Here is a 16,631-nt window from a genome sequence, read left to right on the forward strand (position 1 = left end):
ACAAGGAGTGGTTGAGGTGAATAGTGTAGATGCATTTAAGGGGAAGCTCGATAAACACATGAGGGAGAAAGGAATAGAAGGATATGTTAATAGGGTGTGATGAAGTAGAGAGAGAGGAGGCTCGTGTGGAGCATAAACACCAGCACAGACCAGGTGGGCCGAATGGCCTGTTTCTGTGCTGTAAAATTCTATGTAATGTAGTTCTGTGTTCCTATGTAAGTGCATATCACCTTTCACCATGCAAAGTATCTACTCAGGTACAAGTTACACGTCTGTGCCTGCTCATGACTTTGGAATAAATAAAGAATATGTGTTCTAAATCCATTATTATTTGAATTTGTCAGACACTGGAAACCATGGACACAGGCAAACCTTTTCTGCAGTCATTTGCCGTTGACCTAGAGGGCTGTATAAGAACATTGCGTTACTATGGTGGCTGGGCAGATAAAATCCATGGGAAAAGTATACCAGTGGGTAAGTCTGTCATATACATGGTACCATTTATCATCGAATTCTACTGTTTAATGAGGTAAAATTTATTAGCTCCCCGAACACACCCACCACAACCCCTCAACCTCACCTTCATGGGAGACCTCATCACTTCCAAGGTCCTCAGCAACAAGGCCATCTCTGATCATCTCCTGATCTCCACACTGTCCACATCCCACTGTTTGTCCAGAACAGTGGGATGTGGACAGTGTGGAGATTGGGTTTGTTTTCCTTGGAGCAGAGGAGGCTGAGGGGGGACATGATTGAGGTGTACAAAATTATGAGGGGCACAGATAGGATGGATACTCAGGAGCTTTTTCCCTTCGTTGAGGGTTCTATAACAAGGGGGCATAGATTCAAGGTAAAAGGGGGGAGGTTTAGAGGGGATTTGAGAAAGAACTTTTTCACCCAGAGGGTGGTTGGAGTCTGGAACTCACTGCCTGAGAGGGTTGTGGAGGCAGGAACCCTCACAACATTCAAGAAGCATTTGGATGAGCACTTGAAATGCCATAGCATACAAGGCTACGAACCAAATGCTGGAATATGGGATTAGATTAGACTGGGCTTGATGGCCGGCGCGGACACGATGGGCCGAAGGGCCTCTATCCGTGCTGTATAACTCTATGACTCTATGACTAACACCTCTGTCCTTACCCGCTTCCCTTGGAAAATAATTACTCCAGCTCCTTCATCAGCCCCCTCCCCAACTCTTGGGATGTGGGTGATGCTAGGCTGCATTTTTTGCCCCTCTCTGGTTGCCCTGAGTGTGGGACTGGACTCATACGTAGATCAGACCAGATAGGGATGGAGTTTGTTTCTTTTCATGGTCTTTATCTGGTGCTTGCCCAAATTACCAGATTTACTAAATTCAATTTTGCAACTTGTCATGATCTCATAAGAACATAAGAACATAAGAAATAGGAGCAGGAGTAGGCCAATCGGCCCCTCGAGCCTGCTCCGCCATTCAATTAAATCATGGCTGATCTGATCCTAACCTCAAATTTAAATTCATGTCCAATTTCCTGCCCGCTCCCCGTAACCCCTAATTCCTTTTACTTCTAGGAAACTGTCTATTTCTGTTATAAATTTATTTAATGATGTAGCTTCCACAGCTTCCTGGGGCAGCAAATTCCACAGACCTACCACCCTCTGAGTGAAGAAGTTTCTCCTCATCTCAGTTTTGAAAGAGCAGCCCCTTATTCTAAGATTATGCCCCCTAGTTCTAGTTTCACCCATCCTTGGGAACATCCTTACCGCATCCACCCGATCAAGCCCCTTCACAATCTTATATGTTTCAATAAGATCGCCTCTCATTCTTCTGAACTCCAATGAGTAGAGTCCCAATCTACTCAACCTCTCCTCATATGTCCACCCCCTCATCCCCGGGATTAGCCGAGTGAACCTTCTTTGTACTGCCTCGAGAGCAAGTATGTCTTTTCTTAAGTATGGACACCTGGCCTCTGGGCTGCTCGTCCAATACCACAAACATTACATTTCATGTATTTCCTACCTGTTTGCCTCTCCATCCTGGACTCCACAACTGTTTCTGTGCAGTCCAACTGTCTGATTGACATCAAGTCATGAACGGACCAGAACTTCCTCCTGCTACACATTGCCAAGACTGAAGCCTTTTTGTTTGGTTCCTGCCAGAAAAGTTGCACATTAGCCCTGATTCCAGCTCTTGCCCTGCTGCTCATTAAGTGTCCTGCTCAACCCTGAGCTGAGATTCAAAGCCATCATGTGATTCATCACTCAGGCTGCCTATTTCCATTTCCAAAGCTTTTCCTGTCTCCACTCATACCTCATCGTTAAACCTCTCATTCATACTTTTGTCACCACTCAGCCCAAATCCTCTTAGCTCTACCCTGCACAACCTCCAATTCATCCAGAATTCCATCACCTGCATTCTCTGCTGCACCAAGTCCTACTTATCTATGCCCCCACCTACTCCCACCAACCTCCACTGGCTCGCCCATTCGTGGAACTCAAAAATTCTCATCTTTGTTTGCAAATCCACAGGCCTTGCCCTGCCTGTCTCCTCCGTCCCTGGTTCACTCTCTGCTCTTCTTGGTCTGGACCACTGAATGTATTTGCCCACTCCTACTTATGCTGAACCCCCAGTGCCCCTGCACTCCAGAATTTTCTTCCTAAACAACTCCCACTCCTTAAATTTCCTCCCAGCTATCCCCTCGCCAAACTCTCCTCCCAGTTCTGATTTGGTGTCCAATTCTCTCCGATTCCCAATCCGGTGAAATGCCTTGGGATATTTTGCTGTGTTAAAGTGTAACTTGTTTTTTTAAGTTTTTTGTTGACGCAAGTTCTATAATTTGTGACACCATGTTGCACAGCATGATTCACACCCACCAAACATCGTATCATAGCAGGTACAGCACAGGAGGAGGCCATTTGGCCCATCATGCCTGTGCTGGCTCTTTGAAAGAGCTATCCAATTAGTCCCATTCTCCTGCTCTTTCCCAATAACCCTGCAAATCTTTTCCCTTTAAGTATTTATCCAATTCCCTTTTGAAAGTTATTATTGAATCTGCTTCCACCGCCCTTTCAGGCAGTGCATTCCAGATCATTACAATTCGCTGAGTAAAAAAATGTTTCCTCATGTCGCCTCTGGTTCTTTTGTCGATCACCTTAAATCTGTGTCCTCTGGTTACCGACCCTTCTGTCACTGGAAACAGTTTCTCCTTATTTACTCTATCAAAACCTTTCATGATTTTGAACACCCCTATCAAATCTCCCGTTAACGTTCTCTGTTCTAAGGAGAACAATCCCAGCTTCTCCAGTCTCTCCACAAAACTGAAGTCACTCATCCCTGGTACCACTCTCGTAAATCTCCTCTGCACCCTCTCCAAGGCCTTGACATCCTTCATAAAGTGTGGTGCCCAGAATTGAACACAATACTCCAGCTGAGGCCTAACCAGTGTTTTATAAAGGTTTATGAAGGGGAAGTCATGTCTGACAAATTTGCTTGAGTTCTTCGAGGATATAACGTATAGGGTGGATAAAGGGGAACCAGTGGACATAGTGTATTTAGACTTCCAGAAGGCATTCGACAAGGTGCCACATAAAAGATTATTACTTCAGATAAAAAATCACGGGATTGGGGGTAATATTCTGGCATGGGTGGAGGATTGGTTATCGAACAGGAAGCAGAGAGTTGGGATAAATGGTTCATTTTCGGACTGGCAACCAGTAACCAGTGGTGTTCCACAGGGGTCGGTGCTGGGTCCCCAACTCTTTACAATCTATATTAACGATTTGGAGGAGGGGACCGAGTGCAACATATCAAAATTTGCAGATGATACAAAGATGGGAGGGAAAGTAGAGAGTGAGGAGGACATAAAAAACCTGCAAGGGGATATAGACAGGCTGGGTGAGTGGGCGGAGATTTGGCAGATGCAATATAATATTGGAAAATGTGAGGTTATGCACTTTGGCAGGAAAAATCAGAGAGCAAGTTATTTTCTTAATGGCGAGAGACTGGAAAGTACTGCAGTACAAAGGGATCTGGGGGTCCTAGTGCAAGAAAATCAAAAAGTTGGTATGCAGGTGCAGCAGGTGATCAAGAAAGCCAACGGAATGTTGGCTTTTATTGCTAGGGGGATAGAATATAAAAACAAGGAGGTATTGCTGCAGTTATATAAGGTATTGGTGAGACCGCACCTGGAATACTGCATACAGTTTTGGTCTCCATACTTAAGAAAAGACATACTTGCTCTCGAGGCAGTACAAAGAAGGTTCACTCGGTTAATCCCGGGGATGAGGGGGCGGACATATGAGGAGAGGTTGAGTAGATTGGGACTCTACTCATTGGAGTTCAGAAGAATGAGAGGCGATCTTATTGAAACATATAAGATTGTGAAGGGTCTTGATCGGGTGGATGCAGTAAGGATGTTCCCAAAGATGGGTGAAACTAGAACTCGGGGGCATAATCTTAGAATAAGGGGCTGCTCTTTCAAAACTGAGATGAGGAGAAACTTCTTCACTCAGAGGGTGGTCGGTCTGTGGAATTTGCTGCCCCAGGAAGCTGTGGAAGCTACATCATTAGATAAATTTAAAACAGAAATAGACAGTTTCCTAGAAGTAAAGGGAATTAGGGGTTATGGGGAGCGGGCAGGAAATTGGACATGAAGCTGAGTTCGGATCGGTCAATGCCCTGTGGGTGGCGGAGAGGGCCCAGGGGCTATGTGGCCGGGTCCTGCTCCGACTTCTTGTGTTCTTTAGATTTGTGGTTGGGATCAGATCAGCCATGATCTTATTGAAAGGCGGAGCAGGCTCGAGGGGCCGATTGGCCTACTCCTGCTCCAATTTCTTATGTTCTTATGTTCTTATGTTTAGCATAACTTCCTTGCTTTTGTACTCTGTGCCTCTATTAATAAAGCCCAGGATCCCATATGCTTTTTTAACAGCCTTCTCAACTTGTCCTGCCATCTTCAAAGATTTGTGTGTGTGCACCCCCAGGTCTCCCTGTTCCTGCACCCCTTTAAAATTCTACCATTTAGTTTATATTGCCTCTCCTCATTCTTCCTACCAAAATGTATCACTTCATACTTTTCAACATTAAATTTCATCTGCCATGTGTCTGCCCATTTCACCAGTCTGTCTCTGTCCTCCTGAAGTCTGTTACTATCCTCTACATTGTTTACTACATTTCCGAGTTTTGTGTCATCTGCAAACTTTGAAATTATACCTTCTGTACTCAAGTCCAGGTCGTTAATATCTATCAAAAAGACCAGTGGTCCTAATACTGACCCCTAGGGAACACCACTGTAAACTTCCCTCCAGTCTGAAAAACAACTGTTCACCACTACTCTCTGCTTTCTGTCCCTTAGCCAATTTTGTATCCACTCTGCCACTGTCCCTTTAATCCCATGGGCTTTAATTTTGCTAACAAGTCTATTATGTGATACTTTATCAAATGCCTTTTGAAAGTTCATATACACAACATCAACCCAACTACCCTCATCAACCCTCAACCCAGAAACTTAACTGGACCAGCTACATATATACTGTGGCTACGAGAGCAGGTCAGAGGCTGGGTATTCTGAGGCGAGTGATTCACCTCCTGACTCCCCAAAGCCTTTCCATCATCTACAAGGCACAAGTCAGGAGTGTGATGGAATACTCTCCACTTGCTTGGATGAGTGCAGCTCCAACAACACTCAAGACGCTCGACACCATCCAGGACAAAGCAGCCCACTTGACTGGCACCCCATCCACCACTCTAAACATTCACTCCCTTCACCACCGGCGCACTGTGGCTGCAGTGTGCACCATCCACAGGATGCACTGCAGCAACTCGCCAAGGCTTCTTCCACAGCACCTCCCAAACCCACGACCTCTACCACCTAGAAGGACAAGGGCTGCAGGTACATGGGAACAACACCCCCTGCACGTTCCCCTCCAAGTCACACACCATCCCGACTTGGAAATATATCGCCGTTCCTTCATCGTCGCTGGGTCAAAATCCTGGAACTCCCTTCCTAACAGCACTGTGGGAGAACCGTCACCACATGGACTGCAGCGGTTCAAGACGGCGGCTCACCACCACCTTCTCAAGGGCAATTAGGGATGAGCAATAAATGCTGGCCTCCCCAGTGACGCCCACATCCCATGAACAAATAAAAAAAACCCTCTCTGTACTTCATCAAAGAACTCAATCTGGTTAGTCAAACACGATTTTCCTTTAACAAATCCGTGCTGACTTTTATTTATTACCCAGACTTTTCCAAGTGCCAATTAATTTTGTCCCAGATTATTGTCTCTAAAAGTTTCCCCAGCACCGATGTTAGGCTGACTGGTCTGTAATTGTCGGGTTTATCCCTCTCCCCTTTTTTGAACTGGGATGTAACATTTGCAATTCTCCAGTCCAGGGAGGGTTGGAAGATTGTGGCCAGAGCCTCTGCAATTTCCACCCTTACTTCCCTCAGTAACCGAGGATGCATCCCATCCGGACCGGGTGACTTTTCTACTTTGAGCACTGCCAATCTTTTAAGTACCTCCTCTTTATCTATTTTTGTCCTATCCAGTATCCCTCCCACCTCCTCCTTTACTGCGATATTGGCAGCATCCTCTTCTCTAGTGAAGACCGATGCGATTTATTCATTTAGTGCCTCAGCCGTGCCCTCTGTCTCCACAAGAAGATCTCCTTTTTTGTCCCTAATCGGTCCCACCCTTCCTTTGACTGCCCTTTTACTATTTATATGTTTATAAAAGACTTTTGTGTTCCCTTTTGTGTTAGCCACTAATCTATTCTCATACTCTCTCTTTTCCCCTCTTATTCCCTTTTTTAGATCTCCTCTGTACTTTCTGTTTTCAGCCTGGTTCTCTACTGTATTATGAACCTTACATTCATCATAAGCCTCCTTTTCCTGTTTCATTTTAATCTCTACCGGGGAAGAATTGGATAGGGGCTGTTTTTGGGCGCGGGTAGCGTGATGCGCTATTACCCCGCGCCCAATGACCCCGGCGCAGGCAGGACGCGAGTTTCGGCCGGTCCGAGGACTCACCTGCAATCAACGTTCCAGTCTGGGCCTCGCACTGGAATCAATGCAATTCACACTTTTCACCACCAGGGGGCGCCCAATATCTTAAAGGGAGGATGTTTCTTCGAAATCTCTTAAAGGTAGCTGGTACCTGTTATTTACTGAAAATAACAATCTACTGTCGGCACGGAGTCTGAACAGAGATCAGACATCGCACACGTAAAACACAGATGCAGGTCCCATCCTTATGTTTACACACCGATGAGTTATGTTAAAACATTGAATAAAGGTTGCGCACCACTAAATCCCACATCCTCCAATCTGCACGCCAGACCTCACCAATCTGCCGATCTGAGTTTGTACCAGGCCTGCGAGAGTGTGTGCACCAAGGTTCTCTGCTGATGCACCGGGGCCTTGGGGGCAAGAGGTGGACAGAAGGAGGGACATCCTATATCCGGGGTGGGGGGGGGAGGGGGGCAAGAGGCCCTCCAGACATATACTCAAAAGGCAGTGGGAGGCAGCGGGGGACGAAGTCAATGCCGGGCGCACAGCATCATGAACATGGATACAGTGCAGGAAGAAGTTCAATGCTTTGACATGAGTGGTCAAGGTGAGTGAGGTCAACTGTCAAGTGGCGTCTCCCACCAACTGCACCAAGTATTACACCCACCATTACCCACATACCAATAAACTCTTTCCATCAGTACTCAACTCTTCCAACCAGATGCTTCCTCTCACCCTTACACATTACCACTGTTTCAAGCCGCCCACCCACAACTCACAGGCCACACCCACACTGGCAGCTATTCAACCATGACAGGCACATCACCCAGACACACGTCCCGCTTTCTTGCAGGAGAAGGTGGCGCATATCAGGAGGCAGCAAGTGGCCGTGGCATTTAGCCCGTCGAGCCTGTTCCGCCATTCAATGAGATCATGGTGGACCTGTGACCTAACTCCATAGACCCGCCTTAGCCCCATATCCCTTAATACCCTTGGTTCACAGAAATCTATCAATCTCAGATTTAACTTTCACAAGTGAGCTAGCATCAACTGCCATCTGCAGAAGAGCGTTCCAAACTTCTCCCACCTTTTGCATGTAGAAGCATTTCCTAACTTCACTCCTGCACGTCCTGGCTCTAAATGTTAGGCTACGTCCCCTAGTCCTAGTATTGAAGTCTAGAAGACCTCCAAAAACAGTTACAAATGTCTCAGCAGCCAGAAGCAATAATCCAGCCACTAACCTGTAAATCCTGCATGGTCCCTTTAAATAGCGCTGGTGGGGGGTCCTCCAAGCACTCTAAGGCACGTTCAGATGGTCAGAGCTAAGACTGTGCGTTGAGTTGAACGTTAAGTCCCAAAATGGTGTCTATCACTTTAAATCAGCGTTGATTGAAGCCATTTTCTCCCTACTTCACATGATTGCAGTGTTTGTTATCTGCTCCTGCCGAAACAACAGGCGCTATAAGCCCAATATCTTTAGTCATCTGGGGAGCTCGAGCTTTGGTGCCTTTCCTTTCCCCCGATAGAAACGGGTGGCCTGAGTTACATCCTGAGAATTGTAGTTCACCAAAGTGAATCCTGGGAGTTGTAGTCAATTCCTGATTAAGCATCCCCCTCAACATCCATAGCAACACACACACACAACATCCATAGCAACACACACACACACACAACATCCATAGCAACACACACACACAACATCCATAGCAACACACACACAACATCCATAGCAACACACACACACACACAACATCCATAGCAACACACACACACAACATCCATAGCAACACACACACACAACATCCATAGCAACACACACACACACAACATCCATAGCAACACACACACACAACATCCATAGCAACACACACAACATCCATAGCAACACACACACACAAAACATCCATAGCAACACACACACACACACAACATCCATAGCAACACACACACACAACATCCATAGCTACACACACAACATCCATAGCAACACACACACACACAACATCCATAGCAACACACACACACAACATCCATAGCAACACACACAACATCCATAGCAACACACACACACAACATCCATAGCAACACACACACACAACATCCATAGCAACACACACACACACAACATCCATAGCAACACACACACACAACATCCATAGCAACACACACACACAACATCCATAGCAACACACACAACATCCATAGCAACACACACACACACACACAACATCCATAGCAACACACACACACACAACATCCATAGCAACACACACAACATCCATAGCAACACACACACACACAACATCCATAGCAACACACACACACACACACAACATCCATAGCAACACACACACACACAACATCCATAGCAACACACACACACAACATCCATAGCAACACACACACACACAACATCCATAGCAACACACACACACAACATCCATAGCAACACACACACACACAACATCCATAGCAACACACACACACAACATCCATAGCAACACACACACACACAACATCCATAGCAACACACACACACACAACATCCATAGCAACACACACACACACAACATCCATAGCAACACACACACACACAACATCCATAGCAACACACACACACACAACATCCATAGCAACACACACACACAACATCCATAGCAACACACACACACACACAACATCCATAGCAACACACACACACACACACAACATCCATAGCAACACACACACACACAACATCCATAGCAACACACACACACAACATCCATAGCAACACACACACACACAACATCCATAGCAACACACACACGCACACAACATCCATAGCAACACACACACACACAACATCCATAGCAACACACACACACACACAACATCCATAGCAACACACACACACACAACATCCATAGCAACACACACACACACAACATCCATAGCAACACACACACACACAACATCCATAGCAACACACACACACACAACATCCATAGCAACACACACACAACATCCATAGCAACACACACACACACAACATCCATAGCAACACACACACACACACAACATCCATAGCAACACACACACACACACAACATCCATATCAACACACACACACACACAACATCCATAGCAACACACACACGCACACAACATCCATAGCAACACACACACACACAAAATCCATAGCAACACACACACACACACAACATCCATAGCAACACACACACACACAACATCCATAGCAACACACACACACACAACATCCATAGCAACACACACACACACAACATCCATAGCAACACACACACACACAACATCCATAGCAACACACACACAACATCCATAGCAACACACACACACACAACATCCATAGCAACACACACACACACACAACATCCATAGCAACACACACACACAACATCCATAGCAACACACACACACACAACATCCATAGCAACACACACGCACACAACATCCATAGCAACACACACACACACAACATCCATAGCAACACACACACACACAACATTCATAGCAACACACACACACACAACATCCATAGCAACACACACACACAACATCCATAGCAACACACACAACATCCATAGCAACACACACACACACAACATCCATAGCAACACACACACACAACATCCATAGCAACACACACACACACAACATCCATAGCAACACACACAACATCCATAGCAACACACACACACACAACATCCATAGCAACACACACACACACACAACATCCATAGCAACACACGCAATATCCATGGCAACACACACACACAACATCCATAGCAACACACACAACATCCATAGCAACACACATACACACACACAACATCCATAGCAACACACACAACATCCATAGCAACACACACACACAACATCCATAGCAACACACACACACACACAACATCCATAGCAACACACACAACATCCATAGCAACACACACACACAACATCCATAGCAACACACACAACATCCATTGCAACACACACACACACACAACATCCATAGCAACACACACACACAACATCCATAGCAACACACACACACACAACATCCATAGCAACACACACACACACAACATCCATAGCAACACACACAACATCCATAGCAACACACACACACACAACATCCATAGCAACACACACAACATCCATAGCAACACACACACACAACATCCATAGCAACACACACACACAACATCCATAGCAACACACGCACACAACATCCATAGCAACACACACACACAACATCCATAGCAACACACACACACAACATCCATAGCAACACACACACACAACATCCATAGCAACACACACACACACAACATCCATAGCAACACACACACACACACAACATCCATAGCAACACACACAACATCCATAGCAACACACACACACACAACATCCATAGCAACACACACAACATCCATAGCAACACACACACACAACATCCATAGCAACACACACACACACAACATCCATAGCAACACACACACACACACAACATCCATAGCAACACACACAACATCCATAGCAACACACACACACAACATCCATAGCAACACACACAACATCCATAGCAACACACACACACAACATCCATAGCAACACACACACACAACATCCATAGCAACACACACAACATCCATAGCAACACACACACACACAACACAATCCCAGGAAAGGCAGCTGAACCCAAGCCCCAAAAACTGGTTTCAGCCTCCCAACAGCGGCTGTGGGCGAGCAGAGTGGGCCTTCCATTCAAAGATTTGATAATCAATTGATGACAGCTGAAAGCATTTCCAAAAATGTTGCTACCCCCTGCTCCTCGTTGCCAGTTTTATTATTTGTAGCAATTTTTGTTGTTTGTTTTGTGTGGCAGATTTATTTTGCTTTTTTTTTTGTTTGCTTGTTCTTTGTTGGTAGTTTTCCAACATGTTCATGCTCACCTTTGAGTCAAAAGGTCATTGGTTCAGCCCCACGCCAGAGACTTGGACACATCATCTAGGCTGACACTCGAGTGCAGTACTGAGGAGGAGTGGGGAATCGCAGAAGGGAAGGCCTAAGCTTTCATGATCAGAGTGCCCGGTAACAATTGTAGTCAGGTCTCGATGACGTCATTGGGACCCAATATGCATGTGTTAAAAAGGACCGCGCCAGTGGCCTGCCTCTGATGGACAGTGTACGCAGAGTTAATGAGGGGACGGTTAGTAGTTGAAGAGTGTGTGCCAAGTGTTATGGGAGAGTTGTAGTAAGAGATGAGGAGGTATGAGGCTGTTGAAGTGGAGGAAGGGGTTTTAGGGTTATACATATAAATAATTGCTGTGAGGGTTGCTGTGTCACCACAGTGCGAGATGCCGAGCTGGAACCCTTCTTAACCACAGAGTATTGTGAAGGGTTAGCTCAGAAAGTATTGCTTTAAGATGGTGAAAAGTCCACTGGTGCCCAGAATGGACAAGGAAGAGAATCCAGTGTGTCACCTTGACTACCCTGGTGAGGCCGTTTTTATTTCACTAGTCTGCAGTCCTGGAGGTGAGGGAGGAGGCACTTAGTGCCAGTCTGGAGGTGAGGGAGTAGGCACTCAGTGCCAGTCTGGAGGTGAGGGAGTAGGCACTCAGTGCCAGTCTGGAGGTGAGGGAGTAGGCACTCAGTGCCAGTCTGGAGGTGAGGGAGTAGGCACTCAGTGCCAGTCTGGAGATGAGGGAGTAGGCACTCAGTGCCTGTCCTGGGGGTGAGGGAGGAGGCACTTAGTGCCTGTCCTGGAGGTTAGGGAATAGGCACTCAGCGTCCTGGGGGTGAGGGAGGAGGCACTCAGTGCCAGTCTAGAGGTGAGGGAGTAGGCACTCAGTGTCCTGGAGGTGAGGGAGTAGGCACTCAGTGCCTGTCCTGGGGGTGAGGGAGGAGGCACTCAGTGCCAGTCTGGAGATGAGGGAGTAGGCACTCAGTGTCCTGGAGGTGAGGGAGTAGGCACTCAGTGCCTGTCCTGGAGGTGAGGGAGTAGGCACTCAGTGCCAGTCTGGGGGTGAGGGAGTTGGCACTCAGTACCAGTCTGGGGGTGAGGGAGTTGGCACTCAGTGCCTGTCCTGGAGGTGAGGGAGTAGGCACTCAGTGCCAGTCTGGAGGTGGGGGAGTTGGCACTCAGTGCCAGTCTGGGGGTGAGGAGTAGGCACTCAGTGCCAGTCTGGGGGTGAGGGAGTTGGCACTCAGTGCCAGTCTGGGGGTGAGGGAGTTGGCACTCAGTGCCAGTCTGGGGGTGAGGGAGTTGGCACTCAGTGCCAGCCTGGGGGTGAGGGAGTTGGCACTCAGTGCCAGTCTGGGGTTGAGGAGTAGGCACTCAGTGCCAGTCTGGGGGTGAGGGATTTGGCACTCAGTGCCAGTCTGGGGGTGAGGGAGTTGGCACTCAGTGCCAGTCTGGGGGTGAGGGAGTTGGCACTCAGTGCCAGTCTGGGGGTGAGGGATTTGGCACTTAGTGCCAGTCTGGGGGTGAGGGAGTAGGCACTCAGTGCCAGTCTGGGGGTGAGGGAGTTGGCACTCAGTGCTAGTCTGGGGGTGAGGGAGTTGGCACTCAGTGCCAGTCTGGGGGTGAGGGAGTTGGCACTCAGTGCCAGTCTGGGGGTGAGGGAGTTGGCACTCAGTGCCAGTCTGGGGGTGAGGGAGTTGGCACTCAGTGCCAGTCTGGGGGTGAGGGAGTTGGCACTCAGTGCCAGTGGCACCTTCCTCCAGGTGGCATGAGTGATATTTATGGATGAATTGCTTGCACCCACACCCAGGAGTCTGTCTGCTTTCAGTCTCCTCCAGGACAGCTTGGAGATCTGAATCAGTGAGGTTCTGTGTTCTTCTCTGGCTGGGTGCCATGCCCTGCTACCTTGTTGGTGCTGATGTTGTCATAATTCTTGAAGAGTATGATGAAAAGATTGATGAGCTGGAGATTCCAGTATCCCTGCATTCCAGCAGCTTACACCCAATTTACATGGGATTTAAGCCAATAACTATTCCAATTGATATGCAAATGAGTTGACCTAGGGCACTGACATAAATAACCATCCAGGCCACTGGTCGGCACAAATCTTGTTTTAATGGCATAAGAACATAAGAAATATGAGCAGGAGTAGGCCATTCGTCCCCTCGAGCCTGCTCCGCCATTCTATCAGATCATGGCTGATCTTCTACCTCAACTCCACTTTCCCGCCCGATCCCCATATCCCTAGTGTCCAAATATCCATCAATCTCAGTCTTGAATATACTCAACCACTGAGCATCCACAGCCCTCTGGGGTAGAGAATTGCAAAGATTCACAATGGCGTAACAGTGATGTGACTCACCGTGTGCAGCTTCACCCCAGTGACCATAAAGCCACGGGCGGTGATCGCGGGGGAGAGCAGAAACTATATTCAGCAACAGTGAGAAAGAATGAGCTTGCATATATATCTCACCTGATCACATCCTCAGGAAGCATTTCCCACCCACCCGTTGACTCTTCCAGTGATATGTAGGCAAGGTTTACAATGGATGCATTTCACACAGGAGCACAGGGACGTACAGAGCTGGAGCAGACTGCTACGACCCATCCGTCAATCCCAGTGTCAAGGATATCTCATCCCACAATACCTCTTATACCCTCGGTCAGATTTTTATCAGGATGTTTTAATTTAGAAATTGATATGTTTTAATGCCACCCTGCACGGTGACAGGACAGGTAAATGATTCCCTGTTACTTGTTCCCAAATACCTGGTGCTATAAAATCCCACAATTTTACTAGAAATATTCAAAACATTGTTAAGTAACGCACACAAATCCAGATGTTTGTACATATCACTACGATCACACTGAATAAATATTAATATTACAGAAATAAAACCTGAAATCCATTGGTCGACTGTTAATGCTTCTTTTCTCTATCGACAGATGGAGATTTTGTGATGTTTACAAGACACGAGCCGATTGGTGTCTGTGGACAGATTACTCCAGTGAGTTGGATTGAATGATGCAAGAACATTAACCTTTATTTTTACAAAAGAAACAGCTCCCATTTCTACAGCACCTTTCACGACCTCAGGACGTCCCAAAGTGCTTTACCACCGGTGTATGGTGTAGGATTAAAAATGCTTCATGAAAAGAAAACGAACTTAAATGCAGCAAGTTTTTATAATCAACCTGATTTAGTGTAAGAAAGGCTGGTCAGCCCATGGAGGTGCTCCTTCCAAGTGTAATCTGTTAAATTACCATGGGAAAATTCTGCATGAATATTCCTTGGTCCCCAAAATGTAATCAAACAAAACCCCTGAATATTCATCTGTTAAATGTTTAAAACATTCTGCTAATTTCTCTGGAGCCTCCCAATATCTGATGGTAGGTGCAGTTTCCCATGGTATCAGGACAGGTGGAACTGATGGGCTCTCTCGTAGGGGGATATCACAGCATCCATCCTGCCTCTTTCAAATACATCAGGGCTGAGTGGGTGGTCACCCATCCTCTTCCTGTCGGATTCCTTGAGTTGGGTCCTGCCCAAACACCAGCCCCCTCCTCCCACTCACCCAACTTCCAATTTGGTACTGGCCCAGGGCTTTCTCACACTGTCAAACCCCAGAGTGAATCCAACACGTGCTCCATTGACCAACAAACTGAACATAACTCCCTCCTATCTGTACGGGAGCAGTTTGGAAACTCAGCCCCCGGCCCAGCGTTTTATAGTTGTGTGAATCACTGTACAGTCAGCTAGTCTAACACTTTGATCTTCACTGTATGTCTCCAGGTAACAACACTTTTAACAGGATCATTTTAAAGATGTTTGACTATTTTGTTGTGTTTGCTGCAGATCCTATCGTGTGATAGTGCATATTGGTAATAGGATCTCAGAGCTCAGCACCATTTTATATCAGATAAATATACATGAATCATAACTTAACATAACTGAAAAAGCGTCTTTGTTTTGCCATCTGTGCAACTGAGGTTATTAGATCTGAGATATGTAGGTCTGTCGCTTCTTCCCCATCTCGCAGTGAATGCTGGCCTCACTCCAGGTTCCAATATAAGCCTGCCCTCTGATAATTGTTTCAGCAAAATAATAGGAGGATTACTGAGACAATAGGCTCAGAGTATTCAGGAGACATGTGACCAAACCATGAGAAATATTCTGGGATATTTTCCGTTTCCTGGCCTGGTCATTAACACTCCACTCTGTTCTTTTCCCCTCGATCTGTCTCACTCACTAACTTCAAATCTTAACAGCCTCAGCCATTTCCACATTTAATCTGATGAGCGAATTTGTTTCTTTCCTTAGTGGAATTTCCCCCTGTTGATGTTCGTTTGGAAAGTGGCGCCAGCGCTGAGCTGTGGGAACACTGTGGTAATTAAACCTGCCGAGCAGACCCCCCTCACAGCACTTTACATGGGAGCCTTAATCAAGGAGGTCAGTATAATTTACAATGGGTTTGGGAGATCAATATTACAGTGCAATATCTGTAACAAGGCAACTAGAAAGAAAAGAAAGACTTGCATTTATACCGCAACTTTCATGACCTCAGGACGTCCCAAAGCGCTTTACAGCCAATGAAGTACTTTTGAGGTGTAGTCACTGTTGTAATGTAGGAAATACGGCAACCAATTTGTGCACAGCAAGA

General features: G+C 46.6%; 1 protein-coding gene across 1 annotated transcript in view; it reads left to right on the forward strand.

Annotated features, from left to right (window-relative positions):
* Positions 1 to 16,631, forward strand: part of aldh1a3 (aldehyde dehydrogenase 1 family, member A3) — a 145,182-nt gene that overhangs the window by 76,589 nt on the left and 51,962 nt on the right. The window contains exons 4-6 of the mRNA XM_067971652.1: positions 345 to 474; positions 14,917 to 14,978; positions 16,292 to 16,420. Coding sequence (XP_067827753.1) covers positions 345 to 474; positions 14,917 to 14,978; positions 16,292 to 16,420 — 321 coding nt within the window. The remainder of the gene's footprint in view (positions 1 to 344; positions 475 to 14,916; positions 14,979 to 16,291; positions 16,421 to 16,631) is intronic.

Source organism: Heptranchias perlo, chromosome 34 (genome assembly GCF_035084215.1).
Source record: "Heptranchias perlo isolate sHepPer1 chromosome 34, sHepPer1.hap1, whole genome shotgun sequence".
In the NCBI taxonomy this organism is placed as follows: domain Eukaryota; kingdom Metazoa; phylum Chordata; class Chondrichthyes; order Hexanchiformes; family Hexanchidae; genus Heptranchias; species Heptranchias perlo.